This window comes from Lepidothrix coronata, unplaced genomic scaffold (assembly GCF_001604755.1).
Source record: "Lepidothrix coronata isolate B3197 unplaced genomic scaffold, Lepidothrix_coronata-1.0 Scaffold64, whole genome shotgun sequence".
Lineage (NCBI taxonomy): Eukaryota > Metazoa > Chordata > Aves > Passeriformes > Pipridae > Lepidothrix > Lepidothrix coronata.
The window spans coordinates 4,557,202-4,582,432 of record NW_016690244.1 but is presented as its reverse complement, the minus strand read 5'-3'; the positions used below and the strand labels follow the sequence as shown (position 1 = coordinate 4,582,432).

Sequence of the window (25,231 nt, the reverse complement as noted above, 5' to 3'; positions counted from 1 at the left end):
CATGGAAGAAGTTACAACATCCTTGATGCCAACGAAAGAAAACACCTTGCCAACAAGGTTAACTTGTGAGAAGATAGAGTAGACAGCCATATTCAAATATTTCAATAACATACGGTATCTTTGAGGTAGGTGGCCACAGTTCAACCCAAAGTAATAATACTGCACCTCTTCATTTTCTTATTAAAGCTAGCTTAAAAATGCATAAAAACTAAACATCAGTTTCAACAAAATGAATGAGACAGAAGTGATGTCAAGGCATTTGCTTAATTACAAAATCATTAAATTCTTTCTCTGCCATTCACCTCAAAGAAAGGTAATTCACCAATAATGCCTTAAGCACAACTCTCCACCGAAATGAAAGCGCTACTTGTAAACAATTTTCGAAACAATGAACACAACCATCAGTACCACTCGCTGCCTGCACATCAGATCAGAATGTTTTGAGTGCTGCAGCACTGAGCTCCCCGGAGCTCAGCTCTGTGAGGAATGAGATTTATTGTAAACTCAAGGATTATTTCCTTTAAGGCACTCTGCCTCCCACTCACATATATTAAATTCCTATTTAGAATCCACCCCAGCCAAATGGACAAATCCCAATGAAAATGAAAAAGTAGGCTACTCAGTCAAAAAAAAGGTATACTAGAAGGAGAGTAGTTAAAAAAAAAAAAAAAAGAAAAAAGAGAACAGAAAACCCAATAACAATACAACCAAAGCTCATAAAGATGACTAAGCAGATGTAAAACTTGTATCAGACATTGCTGCAGAGGATTTCACAGACATCCGTGTTACACAAGCTGAGCAAAGGGTCTCGACATGTTCCAATAATCACCTTTTGATTTCAAAGAAGCCACAGAATGTCAGGTTTTATGCTTTTTGATAATGAGGGAACTAGAAATTTTAACAAAGTAATTGCCTGTGCAAAGGACTACAGCATGGCTGTGGCTTTAAATTGCCAAATCCATCCCCAGCATGGGCAGGGTAAAATCTTGTATCTGTGCTCCAGTGCCAAGCTACCCTGCAGCTCCCACTGGAGGTTCATCCAGCACAAAAAATTTCCAAACTTTCTTACCCTGACCTCTAAATAAATCATCCCAGGGTGAGATAGTCCATTTCTTGGACTCCTATGTGTTGCAATGATAAATTCTGCTACCAATTTTAGCAGAACATTCCTATGCAAAGATGCAGGTGTGTGTATGTTTCTGTGGCTTTGTGATAGCTGTGTAAAAGCATGGCTTTACTGGAGAGAGGAATGCAGAACTGTTGTGGGCTCTAACAGCAGCTCCTGCCTTCCACACCCATGTTGTACTTCGGCACTGTCACAGTCCCACTGCAAGGCAGGACTGCAGGTCCTTCACTCCAGGGTCTGAAAGCCTGGAGGAGCTCTACTGTGCAGGAAAAGCTGGGCACTGACAGTGATGCAGGAGGTAGGGACTAGAGATCTGCTTTGGATGAATCTGGGGTTATCAAACTTGTCTCTGAACCAGTATTGGTCTGCACCAGAAACTATCTGAAACAATTGTGGCCATATCTAGAACCGCCTGCTAATCTTGAAACAAAACATTTACAGTTTCACTCCCTGGCAACCTCCATTTGCAGGTGTACTCTTAAAATCAGACACAAGTGCATCAGCCACTGCTACAGAGGTTTCAGCAAGGACTTGGACACTTAGCTCTAAGTCTTGACTCCCATAGCATTGCTCACAGAATATGAAAGTCACGCTTGGCCACTCAAGTGGAAAGCTCATGAAGACTAATTCCTCAAACTGCTCTAGCTAAATCCACAAGGCCTCTCTGTCAGTGCTATTATCGTCTCTTATTTGGGGCCAAGCAGGACTGTACACCTCCGCAGCCATGGCAGCTCTGCTGACGCACAGCAGCTGACCCTACACAAAGCAGCACAGGACGTGTGACTGAGGCAAGCAAGGGATGGTTTGCTAAGAAAAGCTTATTTAAAAATTAGCAGCAATCAAAGAAGGTCCTACAGGAAACGTACCTTTGATTAGTTTTCAAGGAGATCATGAATATCTATTTACAAATCTAAGATGTCCTGATGGATTCCAGTTTTAATTTCTAGTTTTTGTTATTAAATGAGGGAGAAGAAAAAAGGAAAGCAGTGCAATTAGATGAACATGCACATGACAAACTGGCAGGGAGTAATTTGCTAGTTTTAATCAATTCAGTAGCGAATGACCATTCCCTTGGAATACCTTAAGAGAAGCAAACAGGCAGTAAACACAAGAATTTGACAACACAGCAATCTGCTGATTGTTGCTTGGATATTCATAAGTTACAAATCCCTTCCACCTTTAGATTTTATTTCATTTGTTATAAGAAGTCATAAATAATTGAAAGTCACATGATGAATTATTCAGCTAAGTGCACAGTTTCCAAGGAATCATAGCATGAGTCTGGATTAATGCTCTAATGCAAGTCAGATGCAGAAGTTGAGCTGACACCCCACGGTTACCACACAGTAGAGCAGTCCAGGGAGTTTGGCACTTGTCAGCGTGTGCTTTCCACCACAGGGAAGTGTAAGTACCTTGTGAATATTTATGAACGAGAAGTCCCTATTGCCTACTGTGTACTTCAGCTGCTTGCCCATACAAGGTTATGAATTAGCAGAACTTAACCCAGAGCTTCCCTTGGCACAATTGATTAGGACATTCATTATCTCTAAGTGATGGCACTGTCCTTCAAGATTACTGCTGAAGTTAAATCTCTTTAAGATTTAACCATAATTACCTGTAAGAATTAGCTGATAAGCTACTCAGGGGAACTGGGATAGAAGTGTCTGCAGGGACTACTGTTTGTTGTAAAAATACTGGTACAATCCTGCTACTTTCTCTACACAAATCAAGTAATCTAACTATTTTGTGTAGGTCTAGGTCCATGATGTTTACAAACAAATAAATATCAAATAATACACAAACCCTGTGTAAACTGGAACTAAGCAGTTTGCTTTCGTACAGATGTGTCTCTTGTATTTACCTGAATTTAGGGTCTAAGATGATATAAATTCTGACTATAGTTTCTTCCAAAACTGGGGAAAATTGATAATCTCTCTCCTGTGTAGATTGTCTAGTACATGAGAAACTTCATTCACAGTGAAGACCCTCCCGGGTTCTGGCCCTTCTCTTTTGAGGGCATTGATTTTTGTCTCTACTCTTCTGTCTGTTTTCAAGTTGCAGGGACTTCTGAGATATTTAACCCTCTGTCATATTCTATGAGAATCATCCCAACAGGATCAAAAGCTTTTGTAGAAGATGTTCAGTGGAAGAATAACCTACTACACAAACATGGAAGACAGAAGTCATCTTCCCTAGCCATAAATCTGAAATGAAAAACTTGCACTTTTCTTTTTAGGAAATTGTCATGAAACTCTGAAAAGTTACTAATCACATCTACACTAAGCAGATACCTCAAAATTAGGTAATTGCAATCCTTAAATCTAACAGCCAGTCTGAAATAACCCCAAGGTGGCACCATCTCAATCCAGAATACTAATCACTAGTTTGGTTTTCTCCCTCTCTACCATGGATAATATTGAATCATAGAATATCCTAAGCTGGAAGGGACCCACAAGGGTCATCTTGTGCAACTCCTGGCTCTGCACAGAATAGCCCCGAGAATCACACCATGTATCTGAGAGCATTGTCCAAATAGTTCTTGAACTCTGGCAGGCTTGGTGCTATGACCACTTCCCTAGGGAGCCTCTTCCAGTGTTCAACCACTCTCTGAGGGAAGAACCTTTTCCTAATATCCAATCCAAACCCCCCATGACACAGTTTCATGGCATTCCCTTGGGTCCTGTCACTGGTCACCACAGCAAAGAGATCAGTGTCTGCCCCTCTGCTTCCCTTCATAAAAAAGTTGTAGACTGTAATGAGTTCTTCCCTCAGTCTCCTCCTCTCCAGGTTGAATAAACCAAGTGATCTCAGCCACTCCTCATACAACTCCCCCTCTTGACCCTTCACCATCTTCCTGGTCCTAAAAATACTTGGAAATATACCTTGGAAAAACATAAACACAATCAATACAAACAGAAAACCTATTGTTCACTAAACTTACACAGGATCAGAAACTAAGCAAGCACATTTGAGAATATACAAGGACTTGCAACCATTATTTTCTAAAGGAAAACAGAGTTCCTCGACACAAGATGTGTTGGATGACTAGGGATTTTCTTGGCTTAGACAGTTGGGAAGTCAGTAATCCCATCCATACACAGAACTGGAGATAAGCATGAAGCAGGCATGTACTTCTTAGAGAGGGGGCATTGCTGGCCTGAGCAGCTCTGAGCTATATGTGAAGTAAGTCTGTTAACTTGAGGCATGCTCCAAAAAATCAATCCTCTCTCCCTTCCAGATGAAGCAACTTGCTCACTACAGGTATGATCCTAGAGGGGTAGCAAAGTACAAGGCATGACCCAAAACTATTTCTAGAATCATGCAAAAGCTTTGCTGACCATGTATGAAATTACATAATAACCATTGTTAGTCTGTGCCTTAGCTTATTCTGTAGATGTTGCACTAATGGAAAACTGAAAAGATATCCCTGAATGGCTTCTGTACCAATATCCAAGATGTCACCTTTCTTGGGCATTTGTTTCCTTATTATTTACTCCTATTCTTTTTATTTCTTCCTATTCACAGTGCTTTAGATTAGAGCAATTTTCAGGAAACTGTCTGTGGCTGAGTTCACGCTGTACATAATATTTGTCTCAACACGTTCTAGATCATCACTAAAACAATAAAAATAGACTTCTAATTCTGCTAAGGTCACAATTGCATTGTTTGGGGTTTGTTCTGTCAAAATGCCTTCAGATCTGTATTAAGCACTTGCTCTTTTCAAAGAGTAAGAGCGATAGCCACCTAAATTTTCATTCAAAAGTATATATATAACAGAAGCAGTAAATATACAGTTCCATAACAGATTATTTTCTGATTTGAAAGTAGTATTGAGAATGTGATTTCCAGCATATTTTACCACCTAAAACCAGTATTTATAAATAGAAGAAAGTGTCTACATTCCAGCTGATTATGCTACCTGCGTTTTCAAGTTCACCTGCGACAGTATTTGTGCCATCTATTGGCACAGACGTGATGGAAATTTGAGGGGATCCGCTCGCCATCCTACTTTCGAAGCGCGGAAGGAATGAACTGTGATACGCGAGCACCACCTAGTGATCGATGGCTGAACTAGAGCACCACATCAGCAATTGGGCTTGTTAAATACTGTTGTATTTGTATTGTACTGGGGTCACAAAAAGAGACTCATTAAAATAAAAAAATGTCACTTGATATTCGGTCTCTGTCCTGAAGGTAGTAGAGGACACACTCAGGCTCATTCCTAACAAAACGCAAACATGAAATGCTGCAGGCAGTGAATCTTTGTTCAAGACAATCACTCAAAATTCTTAAGAAAAAAAAATAGAAATAGTTACTTAAAGGATAAGTGCATATTCCTTGGTTTTGAGGTTTGGCAGCTTGTGCTATAGCAGCAAATGTGTGAAGACCCACATTACACTATGCTGCTAATATTCTAAGGATGCGTGCAGTAACAGCTGATTTCTGAAGCATTAAAAAGAAAAACATCATGTTCATGAAGATAGATAAGCATTGGATGAAAGGGAAATGCCCAGCACATCAGTAAGTGTTCCATAAAAAAAAGCACTTCAAGAATTGAGTTCATTTATAAATTAAAAAGACCTCAAAAATAAACTATACAATCATATTATACACACATATATTATGTATTGACATAATTATGAAACGATAACTTATAAATTATAAACCTTTAAGCCTTTAGCAAACAGTTTTGTTACAAAGAAGAGCAACTTTGTGAAAATGGGTATGTACCTTTGCCCTGCTTCTTGTCAGGACAGTGATAAAATCTACCTTGGTTCTACATAAACCCAAGAGTCTTCTCTGCAGTTAATCTTACATTAGCAACCTGTCCAAGGTATGACACTGAGAAATAGGTATGTCACATATATTTTTACTGGTTTTATTATTTTTTAACAAAGCTTCAGAGGTGTACATCAATATGGAGATAAGGGTCTGACTTTTTTCATCTATTTCCACTCTTGCCATGCACAAACAAATGAAAAAGGGCTTAGATAAACTATATTAAACAAAACCAGATTGAGTTGGAATGTTGAGTCAGCATAAAATCTGCTTTTACCTTATATCCTCACTAAAGTTAAACAGTTAAGGCCGCAGTGTAACACCAAACTGAGAGATGAGACACAAATACAAAGAAAAACATCCACAGTGCAAGAAATATGTTGCAAAATTTTTATTTAAAGCATGTGAAGGCTTTACTTACAATTCTTCTCCTTGTTTTGCTTTTCTGTCAGAAACCAAATACACACTTCCAAAGCTCCCATTGCCAAGTTTCCTCTGAATAGTATATCTTCTTGCAATCACTCCACCTCGGCAAGCAGAATTAAATCTGGCAACAGCGACATGCTTAGCAGTTTCTTGAAATTTCAGCATTTCTCGTTGTAGCAAAAACTACACAAATTTCTCTAGAATGTAGCTTTCAAATCCCTTTACTCTTCTATGGATGTTCACAGAAATCACTTGAAACAGAAAAAAAATTTGATTTGTCAACGTATTACTCTTATTAAACTTTTCATTTAATTCTATGGCAGCGCTTATAGTGTTTAGCTGGCACCAAACCACAAATTAAGTAGAATTGCTAGCTGTTAAGCTCTGGGCAGCAGACTTTATAACCAAACTACAGATACTGTAGATGTGATAGTCAGTCTCCCTCTAAAACAACCTTAAATTAACTCACTGAACTGATAACATAGGGGAAATGACATGTAGGTGCTTATTGAAAAGCTCAGGTGCTTTTTGCAATAACTACAGCTGTATTTCACCTGACAATTCCCCTAGATATGGCAACTCTTCCTCAACATCTGTCTTTATACCACCACAGTACCTGACACCAAAAATATCTGTTCCAGGATAAAAGTTCCAAGATTTTTGTATATACTGAAGCATAACCTCCATCCATAATTTGAGTTCTCTCCCATCAACAACTCCTAAGCTGTTTTATCTGTTCTTTCACTTATCCGTCAGATTTCACCATCTGTTTCAGTGCTGACCTCACAGCTCTCTGTGATTCAGTGAGATCTTCTGCAAATTAGAGTTTTGTGGCTACATGCAAGCCTACGAGACTTTCAATATAACCCAATCCTTCCAAAAGTTCTTAATTTCTCCTCTGCCGTGTCCTTTCATGACCCACCTCTCTAACAGTCTAGCTTTGGTTTGGAGTTCTTGTCTAATTGAAGTCCTAATTCTACAAACAGAGGGACTGCAAAGGCAAACCTCTAGTGTGTCTATGGTTTTCAATAACTGAACATGAGTTTAGAGTAACTTTGTTTACTCAACCTTCCTCATTGCAGATGATAAAGGGTAGGTGTTTCACTGCATATAATACAACAATATTGCTTTCATTACCTTGTCTTTATGTAATGCTACCTGAGTCATTTATGCCTGAGGATCCTTTGGAACAAATAAAAATATTGCAAGATCAGTGTTAATACTACTGTCTGTCAGCACTGCCTGAGCTGCAATGCAGCATGCCCACGCTAGGCTTGTTCACCATTTCATTTTAAGGTGAAGGCAAGCGCATAAAAATGCACTCATTTTGTTATTGTTTTGGAAGAACAAAGACAAACTGTTTAATTTTAAAAGTTATATAACTTTAGGTTCCAAGTCACTGGCTTCTCTTCCAAACAAATGCAGAGCCTAAATTAAGATTACAAATTTGTATCTTGCAACAACAAACTGAGAGTGCGTGTGTGTGTGTATGGGCAAGAACCTATTTTAATACCCATCTGCTGACCTGCTGTCACACTGTGCCCAAAAGCCTGACATTGCACTGTCACTGTGCTATGAAACAGATAAACTTTAGTTACTACAAGACATATTAATAATGCAAATTCTGTATGTTTTTTGAACTAAAGCACTCCTAATATTTTTTTCTTTATTCTCTTTCAGACAGCAACGCTGACAAAAATTTTGAAATGCAAACACTAAAGAAAAGAATGTCAGCTTTCTCTGAAATCTGTCTGAACAAACATAAACGGGTCACACTGAGGTGTGGAGAAGGAGAGGGCAGGAAGATGAACTCCATAAAATATTACGTTGCCAATTCTAGAAAGTTTACATAATATTTTCATTTACTATTTTCCTAGTTGCTGTTTTATGCATGCCTTCATAAACGCCTTTTGAAATAACTACGCTTAGAAAAAGTGCTGAGCTATCTATACCTATTTTTCAAGAGAAGAGTCACTTGGCACAGCTCACCTTCAAGTTTTCATTCTTCCTTGGGCCCTAGGAATATATCACAATCCTTTACACCACAATATCACGCTTAAGATCAAGTAGCCCATTGAATGTAACTTCTGTGCTTTCTTATAATGCCTCTCACCACCTACTCTATGCTTCAATTCCCCCCTCTATATAATAATAGTAACTTTGTGAAATGCTTTGATATCTACTGCTGAATAGTGTTATAAGGCAGGAGACAGTGACTGCCATTGGGGCATCACAGGCACATTTTAGTGGCACAGAAAGGGTGGAGTGAAAGAAATACCCTGTATGAGTCAATAGACTGACTCAACTATAAGACTGACTGATATTTCAAGAAGTGCATGTACCAGTAGCCTCTCCTACCTCACTCAAACCTTTAGCCCAACCTTCCTTGTAGTTCCCACCAGTGTCCACCTTCTCCCACTGAGCAGGTATTTCCCAAGCAGCAGCATCAATTGTTTCATTAAAGTTCAGAACAACTAAAGATAACTCAAAAAAACCAATTCCTCAGCTCCCTTTTCCTAAAAAATCCCAGTATACCCTATTCAGTAACACTGGTAAACACAGAACATTTATGTTCTAAATTTTGTCCCACCCACCCACCAACACCAAGTCCCATCCCAGAGTCTGGCAGGCTGCTGATGGCAACCAAAATAATGCAATGACGTTTTCTGGATCACTTTTTTTAAAAAGTACTTTCTTCCTTGGCTAGAGTTAAATCTTCCTTTTTGAGCTGTAAGTTAAAAGAAAGTTGTTGTTTAGGGTTTCATAGTTCCGCCTACACATGCTAAGCACAAAGCACATGAACTTCTTCCCTTTCTTAGTTTATTTAAGAAAGATTAACCTTCTGGTTTCTTTAGCAACAGCTAACATACTCTGACACTTTCTGCTTCCAAGATAAACCCTTCTTTGCCAATCAAGGCCATTTTCCAGTTCTATCAGGTTTTCTTTTTATTCCATAAAAACCACTGTGCTACATTAACATTTGCCACCTCCCACCACCCGCAGCACAAATTCCAGAGTTTTTATATTTAAGCTCTAAATAGTCTCAGTACTTACTACTTTGAATTTTTTTCCTGCCAGTGACTTCACTAGCCCGCTCCTTTAAATGTTTTGGAAAATAAAAACCCCCAAGATTTTCCTTGTTTTTTCTTTCGTTAAAAAACAAAACAAAAAAAAAAAAACCCAAAACCAAACAAAAACACTTCTTAATGCTGACTCCACTATTATTTTCGGCAACATCTTTATAAACTTACCCAAGCCTAAAGTAACATAATCTCATTTGGCTCAGTTTTTTACTGAGAGTTTTTTATCCAGAGAAAGGATAATTAAGATTTTATTAGCAGTGCCGGTAGCAAAGGAGCTTGAGGGCGATGGTAAAACAAGGTCAAATGTACTCGACTATCAAAGAAGATATTTAGTATCTGACGCACGTTCGGGAAGCCGAGATTCCCTAGGATAACCTGAGAGATGTTATTACCTTGTTAAAAAACCGTGTGAGACTCAAAACGCACGTTCCGAGGGTCGCCCGGCTCCCCTCACACAGAGGGGCGACGCTGGCGTGCCCTCACTCCGTCCCCTTTCCTCACCCCTCTGGGACAGGTGGGACTGCTCGGGACCCACGAGCAGGTATCCCACCCTCCCACCGCTTCCTGCCGATTCAGCGCCCGGCCCCCACGGCTGGGACTACGATCCCTCTGGGTCCTCCGACTCCTTTCGGGCCGCCGCGGGGCAGGCAGAGCGCCGGAGACACAGAGCACCGCCGCCCGCCGCGCCCCTCTCCCGGTGCGGAGCGCTGTGTTTGCGGCTCCGTCGCTAAGAGACGGCGCGCACGCGCCCGACAGCGGGCGGGCGGGAGGAGAGAGGAAAAGGAAGCGGATCTGGGAGCGGAGGGCTCCGCGTGTCGCTCCTGCACCGCTTCCGGCGCAATGGGCGTCCAGGGTCTGACGGGCTTCGTGGAGGAGCGCGGCGTGTTCTTCACCGAGCTGCGGGTGCGGGACACCAAGCTGGTCATCGACGGCAGCAGCCTCTACCACCGCCTCTGCTTCGCCCCCGCCGCCGACTTCCGACGTGGCGGCGACTACGGCGCCTTCGCCGCGGCCGTGCGCGACTTCTTCGGCATCCTGCGGTCCTGCCGCGTCGCCCCGTTCGTGGTGCTGGACGGCGGGCGCGGCGCCGAGGACAGGAAGCTGCCCACGCTGCGGGGCCGCGCCGCCGAGCAGCTGCGGGCGGCGCACGGGCTGTCCCGCGGGGCCGGCGGCTGCCTGGCGCCGCTGCTGACCCGCGAAGCCTTCGTGCAGGCGCTGGGCCGGCTCGGCGTGCCCTTCGTGCAGTGCTTCGCCGAGGCCGACCGGGAGATCGCCGCGCTGGCCAACAGCTGGGGCTGCCCCGTCCTCTCCCTCGACAGCGACTTCTGCGTCTTCGACCTGGCAGGCGGGTACTGCCCGCTGTCCCACTTCCAGTGGGAGAGCGTGTGCGCCGGGGAGGGGCCGCAGGGATGCTACGTGCCCGCGCGCTGCTACTCCGTGGACCGGTTCTGCAGGCACTTCGGCCGCCTGAACAAGAGACTGCTCCCGCTCTTCGCCGTCATGAACGGGAACGACTATATGGACCTGGCAGCTCTGGAGGCGTTCTACAGCAAGGTCCGCCTGCCGAGGGGCTGCGCGGCGGGGAAGGGCGGGAAGCACCTCCGCCTCCAGGGGCTCCTGAACTGGCTGGCGCAGTTTGCAGAGCCCACCGAGGCCGTCGAGAATGTGCTGAAATACCTTAAGAAGCATCAGAGGGAAGAAATAAGGGAGCTTCTGTGCACTTCAATGGAGGATTACACTCCGTCTGATGTGAATCTTGAAGACTTCTTTCAGAATGGAAGGTATGAATGCGAGGCTGCCAGGAAAGCAGACGTACCACAGTGGGTACTTGATGCTTTGGCAAAAGGTAAGCTGGCCCCATTCATCATCAATGCCCTGATACTAAGAAGTACCTTCCTCCGCGTTCAGGTGGAGAACATGCAGAGACCGAGTGCTCATAGCGCAGCTTTGCCCATCCGACAAGTTATCTATGGACTGCTACTGAGAGTACCTCAAAATAATGAAGCTGCTTCTCCAAGTAAGCAGACCCACGAGCTGCCCGTTGTGTGTGAATTTGACAGATGCCAAAAGACAATTAAAAAAACATTTGTTCAAGCAGCAAGCCTACCCACAGATTTTTGTGATGATCGTTTTCCTTTGGACAAGTTAATGGAGGTAAATGGTTGTCACAACAGATCACGGTTAACAGTGTTTCACGAGTGACAAAAGTAGTTGGGACTCATGGTTGCCAGCTGGTCGCTAAATGTGATGTCTGAACTAAGCCACCTCAGTAAGTAACTACTTCCTACAGAGGTACCTGTGATATTTAAGAAGCTACATAGATTGTCTTTATCTCCTTCTCTTCCTGCCTCCCTTCAAGTGTACCAAGATAAAGGATATGAAAAGTTACTGTTTGTATATGCAGTACTCCCTAAATTTTCTATTTTAGGCCTTTATTTCATCCTATGGATTTTGTTACACTAATACTTGCTTTTATAATGATAGGAAGGAACTCAGTTTCATGTCATTTAGAAAAGTCCAGTTTAACACTACAAAACCTACTTTGTATTTGATCAAGCTATGGATGTGTCAGAGCAATGTTCTGAAACAAAATCTGACCCACGCCTTTTTCTAAAAATCATCATTATTTCAATGTGTGCATCTTGCAGCTGCCCAGCAGTTCTACCTGCCCCAGGTATGCTCCTGCTAAAGTGAACCACTACTGGTTGCCAGACAGAGCAGAGGAGCACCTGAAAAACAGCTGGAGCCAAAGGAAAGTTGTACTAGGCTAGTTCCCATCACCAGCAGGAATTCTGTATATTTAAATTCTAACGATTAAGACTGTAATTCTTGCCGTGTTGGAAAGTAATCTCCTGTTCCCGAAGTTGCATAATAGGTTTTGTACGCAATAATTTCTGCAACATCTAGAAATACAGTCTGTGTCTTTTAATTCTGCATAGTTAAGCCACATCCTCTATCCATTCTGGTATTCAGATCAACTGTTAACACGTTTCTGTGTGTGGCCAGTGCTGGATGTTTTTATCACTTGCTGGTGGCTATTTTGGAAAAGAACCGAGTCTATCACTGCTATGCCCATTAAATGCTACAGACAGCTATGGATCCAAAGGCCTACTACATACAGGTTATTGGTACAGGCCTTTTAAACGAGCGTTATGCAACACTTAAGATTTTGAAAAATCATGTTTTGGGATTATAAGAGATATTAATGACACCTTACTTTGACCTTGGTATGTGTGCTGTTTGTGTAATGGATTTGAGCTTCCGCTATTACAGCTTTCCTTACTAAATATATGGAAATTATCAATTGAACAGAAGGTTAAAAGGAAAAATGTAATTCTGCATTGAAAGTGCTCTAGACAAAACTGACTTCAGTTTCTCTTCTGCCATGGGGATGTCTGCCTGAGAGTAGGCAAAACAATCCTAATCAAGGTTTACAAAGCATTTGAATTACAGTTGAACAGCCTGCTGCGATTCTACTGCATGCATGAAGTTAGGGGCACAGTTTATAACATTTAACTTCCAGAAGTTAAATGGCACAACAAAGAGGGAACATGTGCTAGGAATTAATACCCTGCAGGTGAAAAATGTAAGCTTCACACTTAGATTTCACTATGATTATAGGTAAGTATGTTTTCAACATACTAAGAACAGAGATCACCATAACATCTTACAATGCAAGGATAACTTCTAAGAATGAAGGTTTTATATATATATATACATATATATATATATGTTTTCCATAATTTTAATGCATTATGGTTACAAGATTTCCAAACAAGTTATGGAATATATGGAATATATAAAGATATGAAGACTTTGAAACCTCTCAAAATCTCACCTCATGCAATTCTAAAAGATTACTTTTATCTTTCTACCTGACATTTAATGGTGTCATTTTTAAAGTTTTAAGAAATATTTTAAAAATATTTCCTGTTCAGAATATCTATGAAACTTAAATATTTTTTATCAAAAATCTGAAGTGCTAGGTAGTTTAACCAGAAATGTATTTGCCTTTTGGAAATTGCTCACAACAAATAAAGTCTCTTACCTTTATTTTTCCACTCCAATTTTTAAATTTATTTTCAGATGTCCACGTCATGCCGTCAGATGCTTTTGCTAGAGACTCTAGGAGTGAAAATGAGTTTCCTAGAATCTATCCCAAATCACTTACAACTCCCTGTTGCTGTAACATGTTACTGGATACGTTGTTCAGAACCAAAAGTTAAGTTGCATCAATTAAAGGCTTTACTTCTAATGATAGTATCTGGAGAACTGCACAGGATAAACGATGATCCAGGTATGTTTCCAAAGAATACAATTTCAGGTGTTCAGCTACTACAAAAATCTGTACCATAATTAATTTTTCCCGCTTACAGTGAGGTGTCCAAATTTAGATGAATTAGCACTGATTTACACTATATTCTGAGGTGTCACATTCTCTGCATTGATATGTGCAGAGAAATAGTGCTAACCCTCAATATAACATTTTATATAGGTAAAACAGTACTTTGCTACCTTGTAAAATTAATTTGCATTTATAAATGCTTTTTTTAGGACTAAATATTAATTTAGATATAAAAGTTACAAAAAATAAGCTTAACATCTTTGTGCATCCTACTACTGAAGCATTCCGTGGTTTTTTTTTTCCTCTGAGTTTTTCTAAAATCATCTGTACTTAATAATGCTGAGTTGCTCGGGTACACTTTATCTACCTGTGAATTGCAAATTTGAAAGTACTAAATTAATCACAGAAATTGCTTCAGTAATATTTATGCCTATTAGAGTTATAATAATATATAATGGCCAATCTTCGCAAACGAAGATTTGGGAAAGGTCATTAACCCTTCGAGCCTGCACAGTGGATTTTTTAGGTGAGACACAGTGCCCACCCTTTAATCCTGAGGTTCATCTGCAGGGCCGAGCAAGCTTGGACAGTGGCAGTGAGGGTCTCAGGACGTAGGTTTGTTTAGAGTGACCTTCTCTTAGATGGATTGCCTTACAAGGCTGACGAGCTCCATCTGCCCGGGGGGCTGGGAATCGAACCCGGGTCGCAGCGGTGAGAGTCCTGCACCCTAACCACTAGACCACCAGAGGCCCCATTAGAGTTATGGTGACATGTGATCTAGCAGTCCTTCATTTGATGGCAAAGATGATGCATGCCAGGGTTATGCAGTTTCTTTAGGTTCTAGTTTATGGAAACCAGGCTGACAGGTTTCCAAGTGGGTTGGAGTGAGATGGGAATCTTGTTTGGATTTGCTCACACAGAATTACAGCATCAACTGGATTGGGAAAGACCTCTGAGATAATCAAGTCCAACCTTGGTAATGGTAGACTTGATCCCCTCACAGCCCAGTCTGGCAAATTACCTAACAAACAGAATTCCTGACTTTACAATTCTCATGGATATTCATACTTGAATTTTTACGCAATGTTATGTCTTAAAATTAAGTTTGACCCATTTGAAAACATTACAAATGCTTCCTGAATTAGAACCAGAGGTTTGAAGACCCTATACGTAGCAGACATCTTTTGTACTGTTCACAGCAGAACATTTCTTTCCATGTCATTTTTTATTTATAACCTATATCCCACAGTCTTACCTGCTGAAGACGACAGTATTGCATATAACGAATTTCTAAAATGGAAGGAAAAGAAATTGCAAAATAACGACTTTGATTTAGATGCTGCACACAGTTTTTGCCAGTGGCAGTGCTGTCTTCAGATGGGATTGTATCTCAACCAGCTACTTTGCACTCCTCTCTCTGAGCCAGACCTGAGTAGGTAAGGATGTTTCAGAGATCTGCTTTCCACACAAGCCCCTGATGGAATATGTTCACATGCTGTTTTATTTTGTGTCAAACTCCTTTGGCCAGTTGTCCTATATTTGAATTCCCTTCTTTAAAGCAGTTAAAACAGAGAAAAATACTCTGTAGCACAGGTGTCCCTTAGGCGTTGACTGTTGGATACTGTATGAATTTGTGTTGTTTCATTAAGCAACATGTTTCTGTGCCTGTGGAAATGCAATTCTAAATGAAGATTCTCTCCTTCCTTTGAGCAGGCTTTACACTGGGACCCTTGTGCACAGACTGTATCAAGAGCTTAAATCAACACCTTCAGTGGAAAATCTGTTTATTTTATCTCCAAAAATGACTCAGCTTTATCTGCTTTTGTTAAATGCAGTGGAGTCAACTGTATCTCCAGAATTCTTTCAGAAGACAACCAAGACTAGATCAGACTCCTGTAAGAAGAAGAAAGCATGTAATAAGAAAAGAACAGCCACCAAGTGTGCAACACCAGGAAATCTGCATTTTTGCAGTGTTAATAGGTTTGCATCATTGGAAGTGGATGACTGAAAGCATTATTCCTGGAATAAATACTAATGCCATGCTGATGAAGGAAATTACATTAAAATATGTGACCATATTGGAATTTGCTCTGCTGTTTTCACAAAACAGCAAAAGATCCTGATCCTTTCACAAAAGATCCTGATTCAATCTTTACCAAAAATCTTGCTTCAGGGGATTTTTTATTCATCTTTTGTAACTTATATTCATATAAAAGGGATGCTGTATAAAAGCTGTGTTTTGTTTTTCTTTAAAGTATCAGTCTAATTGAAAATGAGAGCAAAGTTGTTCAGCATTTCAGAGCTGGACTATTTTTGAAGAATTCTTTTCCTGCACATTTATAGTTGGCTCTGCCCCATATCTCTGAACACTTCTCCTTTCCAAAAAATCCAGAAGTTTGTGTTTGAGGAACACAGTGATTATAGTCTTACAGATGCGATTGAAATGGAAATTGCTAAGTTTAAAAATATTGTAAAATCAGCCTTTACACGTAGAGTGCTTGTACTTTGAGGGAGAGCTATCTTTACTCGGTGACAACTGAGTGTTATAGGTACTGACTGTACTCAGGGACAAACTTCAGGTTCTGTTCCTCCCCCTCCCCTGTGACATGGTTAAACAAAGAGTTACACGCACACACAAAGCTGTCACATGGGAGCAAGTTTCTGAAGGTTTGTTAATTCCAAGTAATTGTCACAGTAATTGTGTACAATCTTCTGCTATTAACAAACTGTTGTCACTCTGACAAACTCTTACTATAAACGTGGTAATACTGAAAAACAATTTATAATTAACAAGCAAAATCCTACATCATCAGTATTTCTCAGTGCTTTGCATTAGCGAACTTTTCAGCATATTTAATCAATTTACATAAATGCTTTTCTTATAAAACTATTGGTTTTCCAGTGTCTTCCCCACGTAAAATCTAATTACTACATTTCTGTTTTTTTCTCCTCAAGAATCCACATACCTTTGCTTACATTTAGGAAAATCATGATTTCCACCTTTCACGATTAAAGTGTTCCCATTACTTACCAGAATTCAAACTTGCTTCTTGTGTTGTCTGCTCAAGTTTTCAGTCCTGCTTATGCTCCCTATCACATCTGTTCACATGGAAGTAACTCACTAGATCTTGGGACTTACAGGAAAGATCTCTGACACCATGCAGCTGAATCTCGACACTGCCCTAATATAGTCAATAAGAAAAGAATGAATCTATAAGATGTTACATTAATGAGAAAACTGGTTTTGAGATACAGTCTGTCATAGCAAGATTTCAGTACAAAACCTGCTACTTGCTAAACTACCAGCAGATGGCAGCTACACTCAACCACACCGCAAGTTACCAGAACTTCACAACCTATTTCTAAATAGATTTCTATTTGCAGCAGCCTACAGCATCGCATCTCCATCAGACAATTTTAAATAAAAGTTGAAAGGGATTAAATTTTAAAAATCTTGATTTTACTAACTAAAACTTAAATCTTTAATTGTCCAAATCATCCTCTGATCCATTATGATCCCATGTGTTTTATTTTACCAAGCTTGTAATTCCTTACAGTTCTTCATCATCAGAAATAGTCACATGTAAAATAAGTCCTAAGTATAAAAATACAGCCATGTTTGATTCCACTTTGTTAGTGATGTGAGAAGAGAGATCTTAATTTACTTTGAATCCCATTCAGGAAAACTGCTGTAGATCATAAAAATTCTTGAGACTTTCTGAGAAGTGGTATCTTCAATTAGACAGTTCAGAAGACTGGGATAAGACCAAATACTCCACTTTCAGATAAAAACACTGCTATGACCACATGGCATTTTGAGAATACTTTTGGGAATGCTGACTCAATGATTAAGAATTACTGTACCGGAAATGTGTTCTCAATGCAGAATTCAGCTGTTCTTTGTTGCTGATGAAATGACATACACCTCACTGCAAACACCAATCCTGTATGCTGAAGAAAATAGTTACTGATTCTAGTGCTACCATGCAGAATTTTAATCAAGTGTTAGTTTTCCTTTTTGACTCATTATAGGTTCTCCAACTTATTTGGAAGAAAAATAAAAAATAAAGGGCCTTTACTTATTAAAACGGAAACGTTCTTTATTCCATGTTTTAGTAAAAGCAAGTAAATTCCTTGGTTGTTGCCTATTTTCACCCCACAAGAAATGCCTCCTCATTTTTGTGGAAAGTTCTCACTATTGATTCAACAACTGCAGAAAAATCTCTCAAACGTGCTGTGAGGTGGTAATGAACCACAAGTAGAGCCAAATCAATGGCAATGGAATTCAGTCCAAGCAATGATGACATTGAGCTTGATTTATTACTTGTATTTCATCTTCCATTAGAAAACACAGCACCAAAACTTTTAGCATATTTAAACTGAATTGCATTCAATTAAGTCTACCCCCAAGAAGGCAAAACATTTAAGTCTACCCCCATAGAAGACTGACATTTTATTTATTGTCTAGACTGACATACCTTATTCAGAAAGTAAGACTTGTGCTGGGAAAGGCGTACTTCATAACTCCTTTGTTTAAAAACTAGACAACGACAATTCCAAGAGAAGACAACAATTTGGCATCATCTGCACTTCTGTACTTATCTAGACTTTCGGGGCTCCAAGATAACGAGCAGTGCACAAAGCAGTCAAATCCCACAAAAGAATATCAACCACAAGTTAAGACCTACTGTGTGAAAGGTATAGTTACTGTGCTTTCTCAAAACCGAAGTTTATTAAAGAGATTCTTCATCAGCATGCACAGTAAATTTTTACTATCTATCTTTATTGATGAATACTAAGGATTTTATTAATAAAGTGTTCTGAAATTGTACTGGAATACTGAACACCCTACAATACTGAAGAACTACAGCCCCACTTGCCAAAGACAGTTAACAACTGTCAAGTCTGTTCAGCTTCAGAAAGGCAGAACTGATGTAAATAAGAAACTTCTGCTTGAAGACACAAGAGCATTTCTGTAAGAGGTCATCTCGTTAGGGCCCCACCAGCTCAGCAGTTCACTTAACAACCCCCAGGAAGAGATGAGCACCACATGCTGGGGTCTTTGTCTTTACACAATCAGATCTCCAGCACATGGTTAGTCCAGATAATATGTGCATATTGAGCAGGCTCGGGGTCAGGCAGAGCAATGGATGAATTGCATGTGTAAAGCAGTCTCAGTGGTTCACTCATGCCCTGATTCCTGACCAAGTCTGGGAATCTCCAAAGGCAAAAAGAACAGAACAATTAAAACAACATATTAGCAGAAAAATTCATGCAGCACTTGCCAAACTGTTTTCCATGAACTCCCCTCATTCTGAGCATGGTATGTGGGGCAAGTCACAATGGTAAGAGCAGAAATAGTCCAGTGCCTGTTTCCGACAATTCCTCATCAACTGACAGGATAATGATCATGACAGCATGGTCCAGAGCCAATGCCACTGCCACACTTGCAGGCTACAGTGAGGAAAGATGCCTATGCGCATGTTTACAAGCAGAAGAGATACCACTGTGTCTTTGACTCCTTCTAGAGATCTCAGACATCCTCTTTTCAAGATTCCCTAGATGATAGTTCCTTGCATTTCCTCAAGGGATGATGAGAAGACACTGATGACAACAGCTACAAGACTATTTTGAGGAATAAAACTATTTCCAATTAGTGAATATGAGAGTATTCAGACATTGTAATAAATTAAAGATACTTTTAACACGTCAAGACACAAATCTATTATCATGCTTTTCTAGGCACAAAAGTAATTTTGTAGGTTAAAATTTAAAGTTACATTACCAATAAAAAGTTATTTTTATGAACAGGGTGGAAGAAGGAAAGAAAATGAAGCTTCTTTCAAAGAGGGGTGGGGGTTTTTTGCCATTAGAGTAAGGAGTATTGCATTCATTTTCTTATTCAGTACACTACAAATAATTTCAATAACTACTGTCTTATAATCACTCAAGTGATCCAAGAGTCATATGTTAAAGTAAGTATGGAACGAGACATGAAACAAAGCCTGTATCTACAGTTCTATCAAAACAAGCATCCTCATCTGGTGTAAAATGCCAGTTTCTTTTAAAACAAAGAGACAACACACTTATAAGAAATGCAAACATTTACTTCAAATTGCAGTATAGGCTTTTCAATCACAGAAAAAGAAAAGAAAAACAGTGATCCGACAGCGGTCACATCCTGTGCAAAAAAAAAAAAAAAACAAAACCAAAAAACCAAACTCTGAATACAAAAGAACCGTAGCACAAGGTACTTGAGCCGCTTACACATTGCAGGATAAAGTAAATAAATACAGTAGCTAGAATATGGCACTCTTGTGACAGACTCTAAACCCAGTGGAATGCCTCTGAAATATTTTTATCCTTGTATTAGTAGCAAAGTCCCACCACCAGAAAAGTAGAATAGTACAATGCTTTAAATAAAAACAAACTAAAATATTTATATCTAAGAGAAGGTTTTTTACACAGTTATATCTTTTAAGTGCAGAAAATGGGACTTGGGCTTAGATCTTTCTTTAAATTAATCCCTACCCCCACCCCCCACCCTGCAATACCATTCAATCTCAAAAGTAAATTTATGTTTGAGGAAAAATGTTACCAAAGTTGCATAATTTCATTTGTTACTTCCACAGCTGGAAGTTAAATTCTAAACAGTCTTGAAACATGAAGTTCGTCATTAGCCAGTGAAACAAAGGACTTGTCAAAAGCCCTCAGGATTTCTTTATCCTCCAAATAGTGTTTTGCTTTCTCCTACATCTTTAGACAGCAATGCTAAGTTTGCAAACAAAAGAATGCAATATGCATCATACATCGAGAAAAGACGAAGTTGACGAAGAAGAACTTCCACGTTTCTGGATCTTTTCCTTGCTTCTTTCAAACTTCTTTATTATCTCAGTCACTATGCACACAGAGGAAGTGAGTCCCAGAAGAAACAGTAAATCTGGAAGAGAAAATTAGCCTTTTCTAAAATTGCTATTTAAGGCTGAGGAGAGACACAGAAAAGAACAAGACTTTCAAATTTTCTCCCAATCATTGGGTAGGAGAAATGAAACAAGATTCAATGTTTTGCAGGAACTGAAGACTAACATGCATAGTTTATGCACAAACCATAAGTACAGGCATGATACTACAAACTTTTAAAGTATTTCATAACCTTATTTTTAGCAACATAATTAACTTAATTCTGAAAAAAATTAACATAATCAGAAATTATGCTACAATAAAAAGAATTATGTAAATACAGGTATTTCATTACAATAATTTAACTGCAGAAAACCATAAAAGTAATAAACTTAAGTCTTAATGAGTCCAACACCATTCTGTATCTATAGCTTCTTAAAATCCCCATGTTTATTTACCCTATGACAATGCAGTTGATAATAACGGATGGGGATTTCTAAAAAAGGTGTTTATATTCAGAGAAAAAACTTGTGACACAGCAAAATTAATGGTGCTCAAATAAACTACAAAGCATATAACGTTGCCTGCAACAAAATTTATATTAAAAAGCCCAGTATAAATAAGCAGCTAAAAATTTAAGAACACAGTGATCAGTTATGTACCACATGCCACTTAAATCATGGTTCCCAAAGAAAATATCTAAAAGTATTTTAAAAAAACCAACAAAACAACAGAACTCCAAACCAACAAAACAAAGAAACCCAAAAAAATCTCCCAAACAAAACAATAAGAGTCAGCAGACTTTGTATTCCTGTTGTATGCAAACAGCCAGAAAGTGCTCGAATCACTAACACATTTATAAATTAATCCTTAATGTACAGTTTTGAAAAGGGAACTGTTCTTACCCAAGACACTCAAGCTCTCTGTTTGAAAAACCTTCTGAAGTGGGGGAAAGTAAATGACCAATAACTGCCCCATTATAGACCCAAGGACAGCATAGCAGAACATTTTGTTACTGCAAAGTCCAATCTCAAACACAGATTTTGTCTGTAAGAAAAGTAATATGTTACACTGTACATGTAATCTTAATTATCTTGACAAGAAAATTATTTGTAATTACAATTTCTTTTCATCTAGACTTTTAGAAAAAATGTAAAATACTATTGTTGACCTCTTAGATAAACCAGAACAAGTTCTTGAACAGGTTAATTGCATTTTCTCCCTGGTAAACAGAATACAAGTCTTGTCTTCATAGTCAACAACTTGCATATTGAGCTCACTTTTCTGCAACTACAGTGCACTAGAAAAAGGTTCCCCCTATACTAGAAGGAAGGTTTTTTTGGTGGTCTGACAATTCACATCAGAAAACAGATTGCAAATTAAGAGTAAATATAGTAATGTATACTAGCACAAAATTTCAGACTTTCCTTAAAACAAAAAAATAGAACAGTTTAAAAAATTTTCTTGGACTATGGGTTTAGGATTATAAAATATAAACTATGAAGGCTAAGGCCTTCAAAAAATTTCAGATTCTGGTAAGGGGGGAAAAAACCCACCAAGTCTACACAACACTATAAAGCACCATAACACTTCAGCTTTTAATAACAATTTCTTTGCTTCTGTCAGGACAGAAGCATTACTAGCACAATGTAAACAAATTAAGTAACCTAATTTACCTGTAATTTAAGAAATCCTACCTACGAAATAAGTGAAACTCTGAAGCTTAATAGCAGATGTGAAGTAAATCTACAGGAAAACATTTGAAACAAACATAGCAAGATCTTCCCTCAAAGAAAGTTGTGCGTATTGTGTAAATACTGTGTAAGTGGACAATAAGAATCACTTACCTGAGATCTAGAACTCAAAGCATTGAACATATCAAAAAATACAAAACAGGTGAAAGTCATGGTTGTATCTCGAGGTGTTATTACATTGTCTCTTAACTGCCAACAAAAGAAAATTAAATGGCTTTAGCATGTTTTATATCTGCCATAATTAAAGTTATTACAGTAATTCAAGTTCTACTACCTAGGAAATGAAACAAAAGTAACTTGTTTGCTCCAAGTTAATTTAATAAATCATACAGCAAAAATTACACACTTGTAACTTATAACAATTTGTAATTCTGAACTATGATTAAATGAAGTCTCATGGCCAACATTTATGCAAGCACATGGAATAGCAAGAATTCTATGATGCTTTATCAAAAGTTCAAACAACATTTTTCTCTACTGGGAAAAGAAAGTCAAATGGTTGTTTCATAACAGTCTGGCTAGAAGATTTGTACAATTACTTTATATGGGCCAAAGTTTCCCAAGTAGATTTGGGACCTGGAAAAGTCTGTGTTAAACTAGAGACTGGGGAATAAAACTGTATTTCTCATTTCAATAACTGTTTTGAAAATCTTCCTCTTTAATCTGCTAGTATTAAATAAGCATGGGCAAAAATTTCAACTAATTTTGCATTAATTCTGAATTCCAAGCGCTGGTATAAAAAGGATTTCCTTCAAATTAGGTTGTTATTGCTTAAGTTTTGCACTTTTGTCCTACCTCTCTCCAGAAGACGAACAGTGTTCCGCACACGATAATTATTGATGAAACCAGGATTTTAACAATCAGGTTTTTGGTCAAAATGCTGTCCTTCAAATTTCTTGGAGGCTTTCGAATAATATCTTTATCCACAGGCTCCACCCCAAGGCTTACAATTAAAAGAATATCTTACATTTTTATCATCATAAAAATAATTCACAGCTTCTAATTAGATTTTCTGAGTTGGAAGAAAGAGGATTTATTACTATTTCCACTCCATATCTCCCACCACCATCCACCTGCAGTGAAGAGGGTCAGAGGAAGACCCCAGAGGGAAGACAAAACCCTGCATGCAAGTTTCATGGGCATATCCACTGATCTTTGGGTATCCTTCCTGCCCCCATAATACTTAGTCACTAAAGCAAACCAAATGGAATTAACATAGAACCATACTGCAAACATTGTAATTCAAAGAAAAAGTTTGCTGTTTCATAAACATTTCACTGAAGGTTAACACTTCAGAGTTTCCTTTAAGAGGAACCATTTTCCTTGCTGAAATAAAAGGACTACAGAACATAATGGAATTTAAAGTAATTACTTACCTTTGAGCTGGAGGTCCATCCATAATAATATTGATCCATAAGATCTGCATGGCATTGAGAGGATTAGGAAAGTTCATTAATGTAGCCAGTGAGATTAAAGTCAGTGCTGCTATACTCCTGTTGAAAGAATCCATTTTTATAACTGTCAGCATGGAACATTTCTGAAGATCCACTGATAACTGCTTTGTAATCAACACTTCAACTGTTTAAGAGTAGACACAGATTTTGACAGTGTGAATCATGACTGACATAAGACAAACTTTAAAGGTAGAGCATGAAATCCTTTAGAATACTCATCCTGACACAGTCCATATTTAAACCAGCATTGTTCTGGCAATAAAAAGGCAGCAAATTTGCATCTATAAACCTCCCAGACTTTTAGATAACATTCAGAGTTATCACTCACCTTCACCTAATTGATTTTTTTTTTACTGGGGAACTGGGTGCTATATTTTTATTGTGCCAGAAGTGGAACTTGTAAACATGGTTTTGAAAAACAAACTGCTTTTACACTTCTAATGTAAACAAAATTACTTTGTGCACCTGTCACTAGTTTGACTGATTGGTCAAGGCAAGGTACTACCCAAGCTTCCTAAAAATACCTACACAACTCGTCATTAGTAGCAAGATGAGAAGGCTGGGTGAAAGACTGAAAAACAGATTAGCTGGATGCAAGCTTGGTATTAGAAACCTCTGTAAACAAGTAAGCACTAATTGCTCTCAGTGCAAGATTAAGTGGTTTCATAACCAACAAGAAGAGAGCAAGGCTTTTAATAATTCCAAATTTAGCAGTCTAGTGAACCTTATTATGCTCTCCCTGCAAAGAGGGACAGAAAAAAAACAAAGGGCAACTTACTCATCAAAAACCTGAGGCTACCATTCCCAAGGCTAACAGGCAAGCACACTTTCCCAGAATATGTAGACTTAATTATTTTTCAGAAGCAGGAGCTTTAGAGCACACAGAGGTTTGCCAGTCCGGTTTGGGGTAGGGGAAGGATGTTGGGCGGGCCGTGGGGGCCCTCAGACTGGCGGGAGGGTGGGCGGGGCAGCCCTGTATATAAGTGTCGCAGGTGAGCAGTGCGTGGGAAGATATGTGGTAACATGGTGGGGGGAGGATAAGGTCAGGGTGGACAGTGGGTTCTTCTGGGGGTTGGGGGTCTTGGCCACGCTGGGGCCTTGAGAGACACCTGAACCCCGGGTGGGTACGGGGGCTGGAATGGTTTGTTTTTGGCTCACCTGCGGCTACCGCCCAGGTTCGGTAGGTTCTGGATATATTTGTTGCGTCCTGAAAGGGTGGTCAGGACAAAGGGATGTTCCTGGGTATTTCCCTGGGATAGAATATAGATGGGTGGCAGCAAAGTAGGGAGTATAAGGCTTGCCCTAACCATTTTAATGGGAAAGAAGCCTGTGTACCCCTTTGCAGTTGTGAGATACGCTGGCGA

At 39.3% G+C, this 25,231-nt stretch overlaps 3 protein-coding genes across 15 annotated transcripts in view; 1 reads left to right on the top strand and 2 right to left on the bottom strand.

The window, feature by feature from the left end:
- Window positions 1–10,112, bottom strand: part of NEK11 (NIMA related kinase 11) — an 84,208-nt gene extending 74,096 nt beyond the window's left edge. For 2 of the 3 annotated variants that reach the window (XM_017817975.1, XM_017817978.1), the window contains exons 1-2: window positions 9,807–10,112; window positions 6,327–6,582 (exon numbers count right to left, since the gene is read on the bottom strand). In XM_017817975.1, the coding sequence (XP_017673464.1) occupies window positions 6,327–6,496 (170 nt within the window). In that variant the 5' untranslated portion in view covers window positions 6,497–6,582; window positions 9,807–10,112. The remainder of the gene's footprint in view (window positions 1–6,326; window positions 6,583–9,806) is intronic. The other variant, XM_017817976.1, reaches the window with a different exon arrangement.
- A 71-nt stretch (window positions 10,113–10,183) lies between these two features.
- Window positions 10,184–16,302, top strand: ASTE1 (asteroid homolog 1 (Drosophila)). The gene is made up of 4 exons (XM_017817974.1): window positions 10,184–11,568; window positions 13,501–13,711; window positions 15,009–15,195; window positions 15,473–16,302. Exons 1-4 carry the CDS (start codon window positions 10,255–10,257, stop codon window positions 15,765–15,767), a joined length of 2,007 nt encoding a protein of 668 aa, XP_017673463.1. The 5' UTR covers window positions 10,184–10,254; the 3' UTR covers window positions 15,768–16,302.
- The window catches only part of ATP2C1 (ATPase secretory pathway Ca2+ transporting 1), a 65,467-nt gene continuing 55,780 nt past the window's right edge, over window positions 15,545–25,231 (bottom strand). For 6 of the 11 annotated variants that reach the window (XM_017817964.1, XM_017817966.1, XM_017817972.1 and 3 more), the window contains 8 exons: window positions 23,790–23,906; window positions 23,209–23,356; window positions 22,507–22,602; window positions 21,565–21,706; window positions 20,569–20,699; window positions 17,624–17,710; window positions 16,791–16,941; window positions 15,545–15,652 (listed from right to left, as the gene is read on the bottom strand). In XM_017817964.1, the coding sequence (XP_017673453.1) occupies window positions 16,831–16,941; window positions 17,624–17,710; window positions 20,569–20,699; window positions 21,565–21,706; window positions 22,507–22,602; window positions 23,209–23,356; window positions 23,790–23,906 (832 nt within the window). In that variant the 3' untranslated portion in view covers window positions 15,545–15,652; window positions 16,791–16,830. Of the gene's footprint in view, window positions 15,653–16,790; window positions 16,942–17,623; window positions 17,711–19,845; window positions 20,700–21,564; window positions 21,707–22,506; window positions 22,603–23,208; window positions 23,357–23,789; window positions 23,907–25,231 lie in introns of those variants that run through there. The other 5 variants (XM_017817965.1, XR_001875315.1, XR_001875316.1 and 2 more) reach the window with 5 other exon arrangements.